This window comes from Falco peregrinus, chromosome 6 (assembly GCF_023634155.1).
Source record: "Falco peregrinus isolate bFalPer1 chromosome 6, bFalPer1.pri, whole genome shotgun sequence".
NCBI lineage: Eukaryota > Metazoa > Chordata > Aves > Falconiformes > Falconidae > Falco > Falco peregrinus.
Window position 1 is genome coordinate 24,826,038 of NC_073726.1, and position 20,443 is coordinate 24,846,480.

At 42.5% G+C, this 20,443-nt stretch overlaps 1 protein-coding gene across 3 annotated transcripts in view; it reads right to left on the reverse strand.

Moving 5' to 3' along the window:
- Positions 1 to 20,443, reverse strand: part of CAMK1D (calcium/calmodulin dependent protein kinase ID) — a 230,461-nt gene that overhangs the window by 41,116 nt on the left and 168,902 nt on the right. For all 3 annotated transcript variants that reach the window (XM_055808000.1, XM_055807999.1, XM_055807997.1), the window contains exons 4-5: positions 6,899 to 7,037; positions 2,482 to 2,608 (exon numbers count right to left, since the gene is read on the reverse strand). In XM_055808000.1, coding sequence (XP_055663975.1) covers positions 2,482 to 2,608; positions 6,899 to 7,037 — 266 coding nt within the window. The remainder of the gene's footprint in view (positions 1 to 2,481; positions 2,609 to 6,898; positions 7,038 to 20,443) is intronic.

Genomic DNA, 20,443 nt, shown 5'->3' on the forward strand with positions numbered 1-20,443 from the left:
ACAAAGACTTGAAAGTATATCCTAATCAGGGAAATGACAGGGGGCTTGCATTATTTGCAAATACTTGGCAGCAGCCACGAGTTAAGACCAGGTCTGCTACCAAGGCAGAAGCTTGTCCTGCACTTTGCATAGTGGGATCCGACTGGATCCATTTCTGGAGATAAAGTAGAAACAGTAGCAGATGCTAATGACTTCTTAACGAGCTCTGGGTGTCTTTGACACATGGTATGTGCCTATTTTTTTTCCAGTAATTTAGAAGCAAAGCGGTTTAACTGACAAAAATAATTAATTCCTCACAAAATCTTAGCAAATGCAGTGTTCTACATATCTTTAAAGAAAAGTAAGTGGATAAAGAAAACACGTTTTAAGTGATGGATCCCTGAGCGTTACTTCAACCCTAGATAAAATGGCTGGTGAAAAAGTCCACAGAAAGAGGTGACAGACAGGACACTTCATGGGCCAGCCCTGTGGTATGTGTATGCCCCAATCCAGACGAGGACATGCATTCAATTTGTGAGTGCAGGAAGGATTCTTACATTTATTTGAGGGCATTAGGCAGCTGCTTCAGTGACGCTGGAAGGCATGAAAGCTTTTGGACGTGGACAAATTGCAGACCACGTATGCAGAAGCCGTATCATCAGGTATAACACTGATTTGTGGGCATCACCACGGTGACTGACCACAAAAATTTTCTGTGCTTGGAAAATGTTGTCTGGGCAACCAATTATATTTTTTTTAAAAAAGCAGCGCTAAAGAGGAGCTGTCTCCTGTGCAAAAAAAGAAACAGAACAAATATTTAAAGAGGGTTTTTTTTGTGAGAGAGGGGAAAAACTCCTGTCAGCACTTCAGAAATAAGCGGCTGTGACCTCTTGAACCATGATGAGTAAATCCTGCATTCAGTAAGGTAACAATAGGCCTGGAGGTGCTTGTGTAGCTATCAGCGCCCAGACCATGAGTAATGAGAGCTCTCAAACGCCTCTCCAAGCACTACAATTCCTGTCACATGCTCTGAGAGCTTCCTCTCCAAAATAGCAAGTTTTCTTATGTAAATGGCTATGCTGAGAGGTCATGTGAGATCATTCAGTGCCCAAGCAGACTCCAAGTCCCTCATTTTCATCAGTGCTTCAGAAAAAGTCATCTGATCTTCCCCGTGTCCTGCAGAATTATCCTAGTCAGTGCCCATTTCAGAACAACCCCCCCACGTTAATTAAGGACAGGAGGGCTGACAGCAAAAATTATGGAAATTGCTGTCTCAGCTCAATTCCTGCTAGTGCTTTGGAAGAAGATTTCCCGTCTGGTGTGATTACACAAGATGGCTATTCTGCCTATATAGAGTGCATCCTGACTCATATGTCTTAAAATAAAAAATGATGGGCTGATGGCTTCACGATGGGAAACCAGATAAATTTGTTCCTTTTCTTGATGTTATCAGGATAAAGTGTGCCTGTGCAGCATGAAGAAAATGCCTGGAAAAAAAGGTATTCCTGGGACAAATCTGGATCACCGTGTCATAACCGTGTAATCTGTTTGAGTTGTCGTACCACGGTATCATCAGAGCTATGAAAACAGGTGAGGTGGCAGCTGCAAAGCAAAAGGAGCTTCTGACTGCTGGAAAACATCACGACTTTCCTGCTGGAAAGACCCAAGACAAATCTACCCCTGGGGAAGCCACTGTCATTTTAGTTTCATGGATTTCATGGATACCCTGGAGATCTGTTTGACCATCTCAGCTGACTAGCTTGGTATTGTAGGAGGCACAGGCTTGCTGGATGTCTTGTGCATGAAGTGAGCCTTTTAAATAGTGTTTGCTCAAACAGACCCTGTCATCACCCACCATACAATTCTCACATGCAGTTACTTTTTTAAAAGCATGATGATAAACACACTGCTAATCAGTAGCCTGGCACAATCACTACCAAATGGACAGAAGAGCAAAGAATAAATTATAGGAAACAATTTGGTACCATCTACGAAGGCCCAAGCATCTAAAGAGCTTTTGCATCCTGAAATCTGGGAGTCAGTAACTTAACATCGTTCTAACAGAGGATTACTGAATACATCCAAATAAAAGTAGCTCTTTCATGCTACTCTCAGGGGAACCCGGGAAATCCTCTTGTGATTAAAATAATAGATTACATTAGGTAGAACTTCTTGTTTTTATAGGTGTGTGCAGAATCAAGACATTCGAAGCTATTCTTCACATGCTCTTGGTTTAGCTACAGGCAGCATCTTTCAGAAGAGTCACTCTACAAAGGATTAAAGTCATGCAAGTGAATCCACAACCCCAGAGCTGGATTGCAGGATCAGGACTCAAAGGAGGAGACACAAGACAGAGGACCAGCAACTTCTGAATTCTAATGAACATCTGTAACTCTCACGTGCACTATGTAGCGCACTAGAAAACAAGTGTTATTCCCTTTGCTCTATGTGTCTGTATGGCAGCTGGGAAGAGCGGACAGAGAGCATAACCAAACCTCTTACCGACATAGCCAGGAGTCCCACAGGCTGTGGACATCACATCTCCTTTACCCTCCATCTTTGACAATCCAAAGTCACTGATCATGATTTTTGACTCTTCATCCTGGCTGTAGTAAAGCAGATTCTCGGGCTACAAAGGAGAACAAGAAAAGTGGGTTTTGAATGTGTAAATCCAGTAAAAACATCTGTTAGCCGATGTGTTGCATTTAATGCAATCCTTAGTTATATCATGTACTAATATAATTTGGTTCTCCTAAACCATGAAGAGTTGCTCTTACAACCTGTATGGAGATCCTCACCAGACTCCTGTATGACAACTCGTGGAAGAAGCTGACTTTCCTGGGATAGCAAACTTCTCCTTTGGCACCTCAAATCAGAACTAAGGCTCATCCCTTACTTGCGAGATGTATCTGACAATCTATCACTTCATAGTGAAAAACCGAAAGGATTCATTTGAAGGCAGATAAATATGGTAAATCTGGGTAGTGGAATGAAACATTTTTATACAGCATTTAAAAAAAGATAAAGGAAGGTATAAGGGTAGGTACTAGAGAAGTATCTGCTCCACTGGAAATAAACTGTTACGAGAGAGGAAATGCCTTTATAGTTAACAGACTTGCAGCAAGGATGTTTTAGCTAGAGCCAATTAGGAAAAAATGCTACAGCACTAAGCACAGCAACTTGTTTATGCTGAGAGAAAACAAGAATCACTCCACAAGGCCCTGTGACCTTATACCAGCATCAGGCGGGTTGGAGAGCCCAATCAACCTCCATTTGCTACAGCATGGTCCTCCATCCATGTGTTTTGAATGTGCTACTGCTACACAGCAAAGCTCTTGCTAGGTGCCCTGAGAGCACACTTCTTCCCCTGCTTAATATCTGGGCTAGCAAAAAGGTCCAGCATCTGCTGGCGCTAGTGGTAACAGGGTGCCATTGTGCTACCCAGGCCTTGGGATCTTCATCTACAACAGTGAAGGATATCAAATGTTTCAGCCCACCCCGGTGTAGGCTTTTGCCCAGAAGCTGGTACAAACGCCCACGCGTGTGTAATGCACTTTGTCTATCAGCCCACTGTGTGCACCAGGAAACGGCGAGAAGCATCTGTGGCCACACAGTGTCAGCAGACTCCTCAGGACATACCCAGGCTTGAGTTTGTAAGGAGGAGCAACTGCAGTGCTGGCAGCACCAGCATTTGTCTTCCCTCCTCCATCGCCTGAACCTCCTGCAGTGGGGGAAGAGGGGGACGAAGAAGTGCTGGGGGGTAACGTCACATTCCCCTACTTTGGAGATTCCTGTTCAGCTTCAAGTGCAGCTTAAAGCACTTTATGTCCCCTCAGCCCCAGCATGAAGCCACGTAGTGATGGCTTTATCCATGGGACACAACAGCCATGAGAGGATCTACAAGCTGCATTTGCTACTGTGAGCCAGCTGGGACTGAGGCAAAAAGGGAAAATGATTCTGTTCATTAAAATAATCATGAAATTGTACCATTATGTTTCTTTCTTGTGATACCCCATAAGTTCAGTCCTTTAACTGGCCATTACAACACTGATGCTGTTTCCAGGCACTGTGTGATGCATCAGTTTTATGCCATGGCCTGCGCTGGGTTGGAGTTACTCCTGGTTTTTACTCGTGCATTTCTGATCTGCTGAGGCATTAGTAGAGCTGGTATTAAGGGAAAGACAATGATTCCCTAACGATTTCTGCTAACTCACCTCAGGCTCCCACTAATATTTAGTAAAGGCCAAGAAACCCACCCGTTTAAAACTTAAACTTGCTTAAAACCCATTTGAAAGAGCTCTGGTTCTTCAAGCTGGTTAATTCAAAAAGTGTTAACGAGGTGGCTCTGTACCAAGCAGAGCTGTTTGAGCCTTTCAGTCCTTTTGTACCTCCTGGACTTCCCTGGACTTTGTCTGCTGCCATCTTTTGTTATTTGCTGCTGCATTACTTAGATTAGAGACTTGGAGCACAGATCTGCTTTTCCCAAGTACAGCAAGTACTATTTTGGTATCTGAGTAACACATAATCACCATAAATAATTGTTATAGATGTTTTATGTGCTGCATTTTTACAGAGTGGATTCTTTCCCAGAGTTTAATTTTGGGGACCACAATCTGAAACTCACACTTATCTTGATATTTTGAGATCATAAAGAGCCTTATTATATCCCTATTTTTGCCACCATGGTATGTTTGCGCTAACAAAAATTCAGAGCAGGTGTTCCTCATATACCATATTTTATGAGTCATTTTAACAACTGATATGGTACTGGCAAAGACTTGCAAACAAAAGAAAGAAAAAGAGCTAGTTTTTGCCCCAAAAATACCAGTGGGAAGGTTGGTTTGATCTAAGTTCAGCACGTCCTTACATAAACTCTGGAAGTGATCTTTAGATGAATCCATTTCCCAATAGCCATATCTTGTATTTTAATATAGGAACTTTTGCATAAGATTAATCTGCTTCAGAGTGAGAGCTACAGCCTTCCTCTAAATTATAAAGGAATATTAACAGCTTGTACAGTGGAGTATCTGAATTAAGAGGACTCGGACCTCCCTCCAAAATCGCTGGTGACAGAACGAAGCCTGAAGTTATTTCCTACAAACTTATGTTTGTATGTTAGTCATGTTAAAATACTAAACAATGCTTTCATACTGAAATGCGGTGGAACTTTAGATTGGGAAATTAATGGGAACTGAGGGCAACACATGAAGACTGTAGGGGATGGAAGGTTGTGCCTCCTCCCAGAAAACCCATTGTTTGGGAGTGTTAGGACTAAACTGCATGACACTGAGGAGGAAATGTTTGCAGACATCAGTATATATTTTCCTTCAGTGGATTAAAGGTTTTGCCTTAAAAATGTATCAAACCAATACTTTGAAAAATATATTTATACTTTCTATTACTCTACTCTGTTGAAGCAAAGGTCATAGGACACTCACTTCTGGCAGAGGTGAATGGGACTGAGGTAAGTCCCTTGCAGCAGTAAAGTGTGGAAAAGCTTGCAATCCCATGGGAAGGGCCCACACATAGCTAAAAGATTCACATCTGGAGCCAAAGAGCAGCAGAAGGAAATGGCTGTGTTGAGGTTGTCATGAAATAAGGTTGTATCCGCCTGTCTTGGGCACTGCTCCACCTTGGAGAACTCTGGTGCTGGTGGTTACACCAGCTCTATTTGGCCCCGCTGCATCACACTTTGGGAACAAGCCTGTCATTTACTATTTTACACCACACAGCATTTCATACCAGCGCTAATTTTGGAGGAGATTAAAAGCAAATAATTAGTATCTTTCATAACCACAATTTTTCACCCATCTTAAGGCATAGCAGCAAGGTCACTACAACCTTCACTAAGGGGAGTTGCCAAAAATTGCAAACATGCAGTTTAATATCAGATTGTATTAAAAGTACAATTAATTTAATAATACATTTAATTAAAAATGTATTTAAGAATAAAAAAAAAAGAAAAAACCCTCTTCTTTTTGCATCTTGGCTACATTAATGTTCATTATGCCTTTACATAATATGGCCCATTTAGCCAAATTCTGGTCTCTTTATATAGGGACAATGCAAGGCCACGGCATCAACATCCAGGGAAACTCCTGTCTGGAACATCTCTCCAAAACACAACCACAGGTTTTACTTCTTTTACTTTCTTCATTTCTGGCAGTAAACTTTGGTAGAATTAACTAGCTCAGGAACTGAACCCACTGCTTTCTTTTGACATTTGTGTCTTTTTCTAATGTCTTCTGATAATTTATCATTTAAGATACTAAAGATGTGCAGGTTTAGCTGTGTGTTATGAAATCCAAGCCTTTCTACTTATCTTAATGACAGTTTATCATGGATATTGGAAGGAAACAATACAGAAATAATGTTTTGGGGTGTTTTTTTTTTTAGCAGAAAAGCTGAGGTTTGGATGTGATAACACGGTACAGCTGCAAGGAAAATTATCTAAAAATCACATTGGCACACAACGTTCCTTAAAAGAATCCTTAGTGCTAAGTGTCTCCAAAAACACTGGTCCAAATACTAGGATAGGAAATCATTCAACTTTCCCCCACCATTTACTGTTACTAATTATTATTAAGTAAAAGTAAATATAGCACAGCAAATCTTTGAGATACTTTACAGCAGTAGACACTGACATTCCAGCTGAGATGAGTTTCCTGCCTTAATGTAACATTCCAGGTCTTAATGAATGACTTTTTCCCCACATCGTAAGTGTGAAACTCCCATTGTAACAGCACGGATGCAAAGTCCTCATTAAAGCCAATTACATGGGAAGACTTCAGAGCATCCCTCTTATGGTAAAACCTTACTGAAACTGTAAGAGGGCTGGCTCCCAGGGGAGGCTGGACTCACGTAATTATGCAGCCTTCATTAACACTGCCCAGAGGACTGAGTCGGGCTGCGGTTGTACCTTGAGGTCCCTGTGTACGATGCCCATTCGGTGCAGGTAGTAGACAGCATCCAGGACCTGCCGGATCAGGGTGCTGGCATCTTTCTCAGTGTAGAACCCTTTCTCGACGATGCGATCAAAAAGCTCTCCCCCAGACACCCTGGAAAACATGATGGGATGCAGAAGTGTGAGGATATGCTTTGTAATGGGCTTTCTACCTTGCTAATGGACGGTCAAGACCATTGCATTAGCCACAGGTAGTCTGAGCACACATCTGTCTGGAGCTCTGAGGGGGTCCTCCACTGTCCTAGGAAGCATTTGGGTTTGGTTTTCTCATAGTCCAAGGACTGGTAATGATATAATGGAAAATAAAATCCATTGCGCATCAGTGTGTGGTCAAAGACTCGCTAGCACTTGCAGAGGGTAATCACAGCTCTAGCCCAGCAAGAGCCAGGGGAGCAGCTGCTGGTTTCCACCCCAGTGAACTTCATATAGGCGGATATGGTCTGCCCTTCCCGCTGGTGCTGGCCCACTGAGGCTGTAAGGACCCTACTAGTATGACCCTTTGGGGTTCCCTCCTCACTCCACTGACCAAGGCTTGGGTTTTGCCCTGGAGGAATGATCCCGTTCTATGCTAGTTGCTGCCAGTACCTATAGAGTGTTAATTTATTAAAGGACTCCATGTCTCTGGCAAGTTTAAATGCTCTCAGAGCCCCTCCACGCCCCACCCCGCTTTATTTGTATAAGTATATTCACTTATCAGCAGCCACAAACTCTTCAGGCAGAGCACGGCCTCTGCCTGGCATTGGTACCAGACAGTTATTGATGAGGGAGTGCAGATTATCAGTGCAATTAATCACCAGATGACACAGATGGGGAAAGGATTCCACAACTCAAAGAGGAAAGATAATAAAATCTTGATATCCCACTATTTAATGTCTGTGATATTGCACTTTCATCTGCCCTGCTAGAAATAACACGTTCTGAACCCTATCTTACATAAAGAATGGACACATTAAAACTCCCTGGAGGAGTATCTGAGGAAACAAAAGAGGAATGAAATATCTGAGTAATTGAAATAATAAAACTGTCAGCAAAAAACTGCTCTACTAGGGTAAATAAAAGATTTCCATTTTAACAAGGTAAACCTATTAAAAAACAAAATGTATGTGATATGTTTTTTCAGCAAGTTGCACCACTTAGCATATCATAAATAGCACAATAAACTTTCTTTAAAAACAAACCTAATAAAGGGAAAATAATAAATTATTACAGTCATTAACTACATATGGACTGGGAGCTTGCCATTATATGAACATTAGGTAATTCAGCCACTCCAAGCAATAATCAGCTTGAATAATGCCATGAAGTCACTTCCCAGGGAAGTTCGGAGCCTGAACGGGAGAGAAGGCTATTGCTGAAAATGAACACATTCAACTTCAAAAATGAGAAGCAACCCTGGCAGAAAAAAGTACCAACCAGATAATACTCCTATCAAGTGCTAGGCAAACAAACCAAATCGCTTGCTAAAATACTGGCATTAAACTGAAACTCTGCAGTAAAGGTGAAGTTCACCCAGGGTCTGAGGTCCACCCAGGAGAGCCCTGGCCATACCAGCAGCTCCGAGGCTTGCTGCTGGCAGAGAGAGACTGGAGCAGCAGTGTTGGGCTGACAGTGAGGCAAGGGAAAGCCCCTGGTACTGTACTGAACTGGAGAGCCTGTGACTCATGGCACAGCGGAGAAGGAGGCAAGCCAGGTAGCGGGTGCACCGGCAGAACTGCCATCACACAACAACCTGTGCCGAGGTGACACCCTGAACATTGCACAGAAAAACTTGAATTAAAACCCGCTTGCAATAGGAGTTGTATTTCTCATTTACATATATATTTCTATGTATATAGACACATGTATATATACACAGGGTGCTGCTCCAAGACCCTCTCGGCCCTAGACCTTGTGCCCGACCCACAGCATGCCTTGCCAAGGGACAACGGGCACATGTCTGCCTCATCATTCATTGAAGGCAGATACAGTTTTATTGAATCTGGCTCTATTAGCTGACTGTCTTTTTATATTTCCCCTGCAGGCTTTTTTTTTTTTTTTCCCTGTGGATTGATTGCATTGAAAATTGAGCCCACGCACTAATTAATATGACTGAATACAGCACATTTCTCCATGAAAATGCAGTGTGTGCTGTTCTGCAGTTTCATACAGTTACTTTTGTTACATTCAAGAGATAGACTGCTTTAGTAGATACTGATTTACATCACATGCTTTCCTGCACAAAGACTCTCTCCTTCGATGTTTGCAGAGTATACTTCCACAAAAACATTTCATTAAAATGACAAAATTTCTCTCCATGTCGGCTCACTCCCCATCCCCTTTAAGCCTCATTCTTTAATCAAAAGCTTTTTTTAGTAAAATTTAGTCCAGTGGATCTACTGTACCCAGGCTCAATCTGTTTATAATTTTATTTCAACACACGGAAAATATTTGCAACCTCTTAAACGATGCATTGCAAACCAGAGCTTAATCCAAGGACTCGGGAGGAACAGCCGGTAAGTTTGCAGCCACTTGCTTATTCAGTGTCAACAGCAACCCAGGTATGCGTAGAGAACTGAGGGACCCGTGCTCCTATTTATTTGTGTGGTGACTCTGTGTTACGGTACATGGGATTTGCATCACATGTTTGCACGCACCTATAGAGTCTCTCTGCTGTGGGCAAGAGTCATGGCTGGGGTTCACCCCCCATGGATGCTCTGCAACTCAGCACCCAAGGCCATGGCTACTTTCCATACGGAGCTTATGTCCATATGGCTTTTATCCTCCAAAATAGGGTTAACTCAAGCGTAATGTCATTGGGAATGCTGCTCCCTGTATGGTGCCCAAGGACTGCACAAGTCAATGCTGTTCAGCAGCAAACCAGCAAGGGCAGCTGTGGGAGAACATTTGAGCTCAAAACCCATGGTGGAGATGTGGCCTGTTGTCTAAGGCCAGTCTGGACCCAACCCCCTCCACCCTGCTGAGACAGGGCTTGGCATCCTGCTTTGAACAGACCTGGGCACTCACACAGCACTACTGCAATTTGTTTGTTCCAGTCTTTATTATTCTGGGATTTATTTATTTATTTATTTATTTTAATGGCAGCTTTGCACTCCCTATGGCAATTCTGAGCTGTGCACAGAAGGCAGGGTTGAAACTGCAGGCAGTAAGAACAGAATTACATCTTTGTCTTCAAGAAATTTAAGACAAAATTCTCTGAGCAGAAGGAGAGAGTAGGAGGGATTGAGGGATTTCTCATTAGTGGAAGAGGACTGCTCCTGTCTTGCAGCTGGCACTGGCTCATGGAGCTGGACACACTGTCCCAAACAACATCACAAGGAACCTTTTTTCCCCCTGCTGATTTCAATCTCAGTTCTCAGCAACAAAAAAGTCAAAAGGAGTAGCCAAGTGCAGTTACTTGGAAAGTGTTTAACCCTGGGAACAGCTCAAGTGTCATGCTGCGATCCAGAGTAGCATTAGCCCTTCCCTGGGGACTCAGAGCTGGGCAAAAACCAGCAAAACAGCTGCAGCTGCATCTTCTCCACGGATGCCTGCTGGGACCACCTGCAAGGCATGTGTGGCTCCATCCCTTGGTCCTTGCTTGGCCACTGAATAGTGGCTCTCCCCTCATTCCCTGAGCAGCATGGGGAAAGCCCAGCACCTGGAGAAGGAGCTGAGCTGGGTGCTCACATCACACATGGACACCCCAGCACACGCCTTACCTGGCTCCAGGAATACAGGAAACAATTTCAAAACAATGTCCAGAAGATTCATTCAATTGAGAATGACAAAAAACCCAAAATCAGTCATAAATACAAATACTTTTCTACATCTTTTATCTGAGGCTATGTGCCTTTAGTACATATCACTGACTATCAACATAAGGAAGGCCAGAATAAACATTGTTTTCATTTTCTTATTGATGGAAACAGAGAAAGACAGAAACTCTGTCTTCACCAAACGAAACAGCCAGGATATGTAGCAATGTCCTCTTCCACAAGCCCTACCCTGCTAAGAATCACAGAAGCATTCAGGTTGGAAAACAACAAGACCAACCACTACCCCAGCACTAAACCATGTCCCCAAGTGCCACATCTACATGTTATTTAAACACCCCCAGGGTTGGTGACGCCACCCCCTCCCCGGGCAGCCTGTGCCAGGGCTCGGCCACCCTTTCCATGAAGGAATTTCCCCTCACACCCACCTAAACCTCCCCCGGCACAAGGTGAGGCCGGTTCCCCGTGTCCTGGCGCTTGTTCCCTGGGAGCAGAGACCGACCCCCCCTGCCTACAGCCCCTGCCAGGCAGCTGTAGGGAGCCACCAGGTGCCCCTGAGCCCCCCCTCTGCAGGCTGACCCCCCCAGCTCCCCCCACCGCCCCCCCCCCAGCCCCTGCCCCAGCCCCTGCCCCAGCCCCTGCCCGGCTCTGGACACGCTCCAGCCCCTCTGCGTCCCCCCTGCCCTGAGGGGCCCGACCCTGAGCCCAGGCCCCGAGGGGCGGCCGCACCGGTGCCCAGCACAGGGGGACGGGCACTGCCCCGGCCCTGCCAGCCACACCATTGTTGATGCAAGAAAGACGCATCAGCATCAAACCCTGGTTTGAAGAGGGGCAGTTGGACACAACTTGACCACATCAAAAAAGAGACATCATCAGCAGTTCCGATGGGGAAACACAGACTGCATTCTGGTTCCAGGGTTTCTTGACAGAAAAGCTTCTGGATCTAGTGTTTCATGAAGGAGTCTTCGGATATTGATGCAAAACTTTCAGAGGATGTAGCCTGGTGCTGGAGTTTGCAACATACCTCTACGGTTCTCTGGTCTGGGGTCAGCTATAGAAAGTTTTCCCAGCTCTACTGAAGATGAACAAGGAAACAGAGACAGATGATAAAACTAGAACTGGTGTCCTTTGTTACATTGTTAATAATTTATTTTCCTGATGGATCTAGGGATTTTGCCTCTTGCTTTTTCCCAATTCGGTGTTTAAATGCAGAGCCAAACTTCCAGCACAGGCTGCCACATGGAGTGTCTCAGTTTAGGACAGGTTTTGAAAAACTGTGAAAATGCCAGTGGTTTTGTGTACATGGATGAACCACCTTGTCATCTGGGCTCTGTGTGTGCACACTGTTGGCTGAACACCCTGCAGAGATGGTAAAAAAGGACCCTGAAAGGCCTCGCAACCCTCATTATAGACAAAGGAGAGGTCACACTAACTGTTCTAATAATTATGAAGGCTCTGTTCAAGGGTTGATGTCAGTCCTTGTCGCTACACAGTTTCTATATTTTTTCAGCATCTAATACAGACGAAACTTGGGGAAAACATTTCAGTATTAGTATTACACCTTTACTTTGTATTAACCCATTTCACCATCAAGTTCACCAGGCAAGAACCAAACTGACAGACAAAAAGAAAACAGCCCATGCTGCAGGTAAGGAGAAATGACATGATCAACCTTTTCCTGACGCAACCAATTCCTTTGCAGTGCCATCAGGAAAGGAGAACGTGCAAAGTTTCAAAGAAACACTTCAATTAAAAATGAGTACCAAACAAAAACCCCCTCATAATTTAAGGCCCCTAAACTCATAAACAAAAACCAAGAGCCAAACTCTCTCTATTTCAGGTGTTTTTGCCAGCGGTGTGAAACCTACACCCACGTGTTGCAGGTCTCTCTGCCAGGTACCTGCCAGACCACCACTGCAGCGGGGCTGCATGGTGGGGGACATCCCTACATATGTCAGCCTTCAGGTAAATAAATACATGAATAAAATAATAAATAAATGCTGGAATTTAAAAAAATGGTAGTCATATATTGATATTAATGTGTTCATGTTACCCTTTCTTTCTCTTGCTGGTACCATCTGTGTGTACAGATACATCCTCTCATTTATTCACCCTGCATCCCCCACTATTATCAAGTGTAGGAACCTTTCTGTTTGTTTTAGGAGCTTGAAAAATAACACTTTGATTTTATGATCATAATTAAAAATAACATTGCTTTGACTTTTGCTATTTGGTACAACATTGATCTTTTCCTTTTCTGTCTCTTTTGGAATACAGGCTGGAATCGCTCTGGATTGTTTACTGTTTGACGGTTTAATTGCTTTTTATCAAAAGTCTTACGATAAACTCAGCAGTGGTGGAATTACACAAAGAATCTCATCAAAGCTGTTCAGAGTTTGTAGGCTTTTCCCTCCAGAAGCCTGTGAAGTTCACCTGATGCTTCACTGCAGTTCAAGTCATGAACTGACCTCCATCGGACAAGTCATCAAAGCACCACCATGTTGGGTTAGAAGAACCAGCATGGAAAGGCAGAGATGTCCCTAGGGACTCGCTAATACTGTTTAAACCTGCAGATTAGGGATGCCTGATGAAAACGTGGCTGATTTCAGAAATTTGGAGCAGGAGGCATCCCAGGACAGTATGAAAAATAAGTTAAATGTGCACATTACCCTACAGCTGTGAATGGCGTACTGATCAGAAGTTACACACTAGCGGTTTCCTACAATATAAATCAGAAAAAGCACATCACTCAGGGCTGGAGCATGAAGCTGGAAGTGTGAGGTGAGATAAGAAAGACTGAAGGGACCATGCCCGGGAAGTTCTGGCTTTGACTATTACTTTTCTCTAACGAAAGAATTCTTATTAATACAAATATTTCCATTTTTTAAATTTATTTTGTTTTTAATGGAGGCCTTTTCTGTTTGGTTTAAAACTTCCTCTGCATTGTGAAAATGCATGAGAACCAGAAAGCAAACCTGGCCAGCCCACTGCTCAAAAGGAAAGAGAAACTGGCTGCCCTTGTCTCATTGTTCAAACAATGTAACACATAAAATAAAAAAGAACATACAGATTAATAGATTTTAGACCCAGAAAGGAACAGTATGATTATTCAGTCTAACTTATTGCAAATATAAATATGTGAATAAAATTCTTTTGTGCTAATAATCTAAGGTGTTAATCAGGCAGGGACAGATACGGCTATAGATATTCTGTACGTCCTACAGAGACTTGCCTTATTCAGTATACATCTCAGAAAACTGGACCTGCTTCTCATTTGCAGCATATCATAAAATATATATCTTGCACAGGGCAAGGACTTCTGTTGTTATCGTAGCTTTAAATCACCCAGCTTAAAATCTGATGGTAGCATAAACATATGCTCCAAGGTCACCAAAGAAAGGACGTGGGATTAGTTTTGGCTTATTTTTCTAGAATACAGGTGTTGTGGACAGGGTAGAGAGGGAAGGCTGGGTGGTAGCACTCTCTCCTTTGATAGTGCTGTTCAATGCAACGTTGCTGTGGGATTTATTCTGGGGAGGTGTGATGGTTCCTCAGCCCTTCATCACCACCGTGATGGTTGTTGCACCAGAGGGCTGCCTCCCATCTTGAGGGGTTGTTTTCAAAAGGTTTGGGCAAAAATGATGTGGTCATCTCTCAGAACCAAAAGAGGCAAACTAAAACTGTTTTTCTCCCTGTAGTTAAGAGTTTCATATGACATTTGCTGAGCAGCTGCAGTGAGGTTGTGCTTTGGAGAACAGACTTCTGTTTCCATTGGGACAAGACTATTAAGTCTCTGGATAGCTCAGCTCAGGGATGTAATGTAGTTTGGCAGTTAAAATCTTTGGAGACAATACTTTTCCTTCACAGATTCCTTACCGCAGAGGTCTTTTGAGGTCCATGATTTTTTGAGGTTGTTGCTGTCTTGTTTTATTCAAAATTTTATTGCATATTCAAATATCCAACATTGTATTAAAAATTTCCCCTGGTTCCATCAGCTGTAAAAAGTGTGACAGCCCTAATAGCAACGAAATGACAAAGGACATCAGGTTTTTAAGTCTCTTGTAGCTAAACCTTAGTGACTGACAGTTTATGACAGCCCTTCAAATGCCAGCAGCCCACTTGCCTCCGTCTGTGCTTGTCCCCCCAGGCAGTGGTGTGCAGAGTAGACCTAGGACCTGCCAGCTACAGCAACACTCCCCCAGTGCTGCCATCACTATTTATAAGGTGCATACCTGCAGTAAAGCAACCTGCACTAATAACCCCACCACATAAACAAATCCTAAGGAATTCTGTAGAAAAGTTTCACATCTCTAGTGCTCTGCCGAGGCCTAGAAACACCATGATGGGCAGAAGACGGGCACATCTTTTTTCTACTCGTCTGAGAATTTATAGTTTGATTGGCACCTCCACAGGAGCCAAGGAATCATCTAGTATTAGCAGCTTGATCACAGTCAAGTGTGCTCCTTGCCATTTAAAAAAGTCCTAAGGAGAGTGGTGAGGCACCAGCAGAGGTTGCCCAGAGAGGTGGTAGATGCCCCATCCCTGGAAACATTCAAGGCCAGGTTGGACGGGGCTCTGAGCAACCTGGTCTAGTTGAAGATGTCCCTGCTTAATGCAGGGGGCTTGGGCTAGATAAGCTTTAAAGGTCCCTTCCAACCCTAAGTATTCTATGGTTCTATGATTCTATGATATATATGTTGGCTATTCAGCTTGTTTTTCTTCACGGCTTTGCATTAAATGAAACGGGAAAGCTGAAGCTCAGCAATGGTGACTTTCACCTGTGCCCGTGTCAGCCAATGGTTTGATGTCACCGTGTGTGAGTCCACAAATACAATGGATTCACCACATGTTTCACTCTGAAAAAACACCAGCATTCAAAAAAAGTCATTAAAATTAGGCACTAAATAACTTGAAAGTTTAATTCTAAAGAAGCAATTACTCCCTGATTTATTCATTTCCTCATGTGAGATGTCTGTAAATCAGCCCAATCACTCTTGCTTATTGTGTATGTGTGTGTGTATATTTATATATGTGATTTTGTTGCCTCAACCTTTCTCACTTTGCTTCTAGAAAACAGAAGAGTAGAGCTCTGTAGGAAAACCAACACACAAAACACATTTTCCAGTATCTGAGGGCTGGAACAATGTATTTCCTAACTGCTGTCTTATTCCTCCAGCTCTCCATAAAATGAGTGGATGGTTAAAATCTGGAGGAGATTCCTCACCTGACAGCAATTTAAAAGCAGATCATGTTTCAGCACTAACAGGTTGGGTTTGTTTTCCTTTTGACTTGTTTTCCAATGGAAACCAACCTCTATGTTCTGCCAGCATTAACTAGGAAGAACAGACCTAAAAATAATGAGAACCAAGGTAACTGAAAACAGATACAATAAATTATGCAATGTATAGTAAACAATTATGAAATATAAGATTAATTCAGCACTAAGAATTGTCCTAAATATCAAAAAGGACCACAGAAAAATAAAGTTATTCTCAGCTAGAGCTTAAACAGCTCAGCTTTTCTGTGAATAACACTTAATAGAAATATGCTTTTGTGTGTATATTTCTTTTCTGAGCCTGATTTCCATATGCTTTCTCACAAGTAAGTTTGAAGGCAGATGTCATCATGGAAATAGCCAATATTAAGATAATACTGAGTAATACTCACCCCAGTGAAAAAAAGAGCTCTGAAGCTCCTTGTATCACCTGTATCTCACATAAATTATATATATATTTTTTTAAAGCTTTTCTACAGAATGCACAGCTTTGAGTTATCCCTCTGCCCTGGACAAACAGAACCAAGGAAAATTTATTGTGAACCAAAAAAGAGAAATGCAGTCCACTGGTGAAGATATGCTGTTGCAAAAATCAACCTGACAAGCACTTGGTAGGAGCAACACATGGGGAACTAAATAGTGAAACGAAACAGACCAACTCAACTCTAAATTATATAGGTATCTTCTTTTATCAAACTGTTACAACAACTATATATAGATTTAAGAAGATATTAATGTGCTCTTCAACTTTATAGAAAGGGAAAAAACTTGCAGAGAATTGATAAAGAAAACCACAAAATTCTTATGGCTTATAATGAAGTATTCCTTAAGAGATCTGCAAGAAACTAAAATACACACAAGTAAAGCCCCATTTTATGTGGCGTGCAGAATTTTAGGTTATACAATATCTATAAAAATCAGGAAATAAATGTTGGAGTTATCAAGGACAGTTCCCTGACCTGCTCTGTGGCATAAAAAAACAAGCAGAAGGTTTAGGAGAAAACTGAGTGCAAAGGAGAAAATAATTTATCCCCCTAAACACCCATGGTACACACGCACCTTTTTGGCAAAGTTCATCTCACCCAGTCTTGCAAGTCTACAGAATAAGCACCCATATGAGAGCTGCCACCCTCACCTCCTTCAGCCAATGCAAGGAAGGAAGCAATTCTAGGGTGTGATGCTGCTAAGGGCACACTTCAGGGTGTGAGGAACAGAAACGTCCATTCCTGTGTTCTTACGGACAAACCCCACCTTGACGACCTTTACAGAAAGGAGTCCTGAAGAAAGTCCTTTGGCCAAAAGTATAACCAAACTTGGGAAAGTGCAGAGAAGAAAAGCAAGCAGGACCAGAGAGCTTCTCCATGAAAAGAGAGATCACATTTACAAAGAAAAGAGATGACAGAGGAGATATGGTAGCGCTCTACAAAATCATGAGAAGGATGGAGTATGGGAATAGGAAATATGAAGAATTATTTCACAGCGCAGATGAGAAATGGGGCTCCTAATGAAATTAGCAGGTGCTGGATGTAAGACAAAAGCCTTTGTCATCGGAGGAGCAATCCTGGAACAGATGAATCTTTGGTATGTCCCAATAAAACAGTGCTCATGTTCTTATGTTTGTGCTCATCAAATAAATTATTGAATTATTCACTCAACTCTGGTCTGAATGTGCATACCTACATTAAGGGAGTCTTTTGATTCCTTCACTTAAAATCAAATATGACAGATTCATAGATTTTAAAGCCATTATGATAATCCAATCTGACTCCAGACAAAACAAAGACTGTACAATTTTTGCCTCAGATCCATAGCTCCTGGCTGGACAAAAGACTATCATTTAGCACTGTAGCCAGACTTGACTTAGAAGATACCACTAATCCCTTCTCTGCTTTGTCCAGTGGTTAATTACACACACATTACTAATTACGTTGAGTTTTTTTCCAATGATAATTTCTCATGTCCTGTCATTGGATCCCTTTCACACTGACTGCAGACTCTTTAGCTATATTTAAGCAACCTTACTATTTTTAGGTTTCAGTAACTTCATTTTTCCTGCTTCTATCTGATGTTTCTCCCCAAAACAAAAGCAACATTCAACAGCTACTTTCACAACCTCTGTGAAGAGCTAGCTAGAAGCTGAATGCATATACAGCGATGCTCATTTCCAGTTCTCCATTTCGAAACTTAAATTTGATGTTAAGCATATTCACTTATATCTGCATCCATAATGATCTGGCCATTCCTGTACAGGATATGGTCCAGTACTAAGTATCTGTATTTCAATATCAAATCAAATATAGTCTAAAGAAAATGTAGAGTCTCTAATTACTAGTCTCTTCTGAACATCATTCATTCACCCTACTACACCTCATGATGTTCTATCTCACTGCTGTTCGGTCAAGATATCCCCATTTTCCACAGCAGAGAGTGAATTTCTCCAATTCTGAGTGGTGTAGAGAGACATCAAATGGAATTCTTACAGCTCAGGTGCAGTCTCAGCTAAATAACAGTTATGTGACTGTTTGGAGCAATATTATATATTTAGCCAGTAAATTCAGTTTCAACTGGGGCTGCAAGGGCACTTAGAATGTCATCGCAAGAACCAGGAGGAACAGATATCGAATCTGGAAACCTCAGGATTGTACGCAAGTTGATTAATCTCTTGCCCAGTCACCTCTAAAGAGGGACAGGGGACACAGGCCGTGGTCAGTGAGGATGAGCAGCATGCGCAACCACATCAAAGCTGTTAAAAGTAGTTTATGGCAAACACACTGGTCTAAATCCTGCTGCTCCAATCCCACTGTAGTCCATGATACTGAGCACACCTTGCTGTGTGAAAATCCCACCTGAGATTTTCCTCTTGCCTACCCTATTAATTGCAATTTTTCACATTACCCATTCTTTTCCAGCTCTGTGCATAAAGCCTGTGAGTGGACGTGATTCATGATGCTGCTTGCACATCACTGACAGGCCAGGAACAGCACTTGCAACTACAGCTTTGTGTTTATTTGCAGATCGTCAGCTGCCTTCTCCCATTAGCAACAGCTAATTTCCAAGCTGGCCCTTTGCACAGATAAGGCACAGCAGGGACCAGGAGGACCGGCTGATTTATTGTGGCTTGGCTGGAGGATGGGCGCACAGATATTCTCTCACGGCCTCAAGGGAAGATTTATGACGTACAAAAAAGGCAGTTTCTGGAGGGAAAAAAAAAAAAAAGAAAAGAAAGAAAGAAAAAAAAAAAGAAAAAAAGCATCTGGTCCTAATTCTTGATATTCTCCAAAAAACCCAGAAGCTAGGCATGTGAAGCACCAAGGCTCACGTGATTTCTGCTCTTCAGCTACTGTGAGATGAGCTCCTCAAGGAGATGCTGTCCACAGCATCCCCATGAGAGACAGGAGGAATGAGGTGCCACCAGCAGCCAATGAAGCAACCAGGCAAAACTGGCCAACTGAAACGACAGCCTCCAAAAATGTTGGGAAACCATGAGTGAGTTGGAACTCGAGTGAGTCTCGAGCTGGGAATCGAGGGGGCAGAAAGGACGATCCTGCCAGCACCCTAGGCTTGCTCAGTCCATATTGGCTGCCTGGCACTAAACCCAGGTACCACAGCCACAGGTTTGTTGCTTTTATTCTGTGCATTAGCTGAATTTAATGTCTTTTGAAAGAAAAAAACACCCTTCCTGGAGGGAAAGTACTTGTTAAAAGATACAGTAGGAACACAGTACACAAAAGAGAAAGTTTCCAGAATGTCTTACATAAAACAAATGTGGCCTAGAGCATATTTTAATAATTCTTCAATTATTGCCTTACTGGTGGATGATTTAGTCCAGCCATTGAGATGTTTCTAATGGAAATCATCAATTCATCACAGAGACAACTTCCAAGAATCTAATCATGCAGATGAAAACAGACACGTGTTCATGCTAATAATGAGGACTCCAGCAAAAGAGGGAAGATTTTATGTATCTGTTATTTTTAAAGGCAGCCATTTGCTCCTGTGTCTTAACAAACCAGGCTGGCTGACTGCCAGGCATCCTGGTTTTTATGGGACCGTCCCGTGGCCTTGGGAAAGATTTTATATATCCACTTATACAGTATTGCTCCAAGGCTGCCATCTATTCTAACACTTTAGACAGTTGCCTTGACACAGAAAATGAAAGTCTCCAGCTAATTCTTCATTAATCAACATAAGTAGCTCCACACTAATTTTATTTTCAAGACAGAGGAACAAATCCATGCCAACAAGCAAGCCCTTATAGTTCATGCTCAGTATATCAGCAGTTTATATTACCATTGCTGTGTCTATTTCCATAGTGTCTTTTAATAGGTAAATTAGTGACCAAGTGTAAAAGCTGATGTTTGAAAAAAGCAGAACCATGATTCATACAACAAATAATCAAAGTTAGCTGGAAAAATGAAGGAAATCTGAACCAGATTGTCTCAGATACAGCAATCTGTGGGAGCTACATCCAGC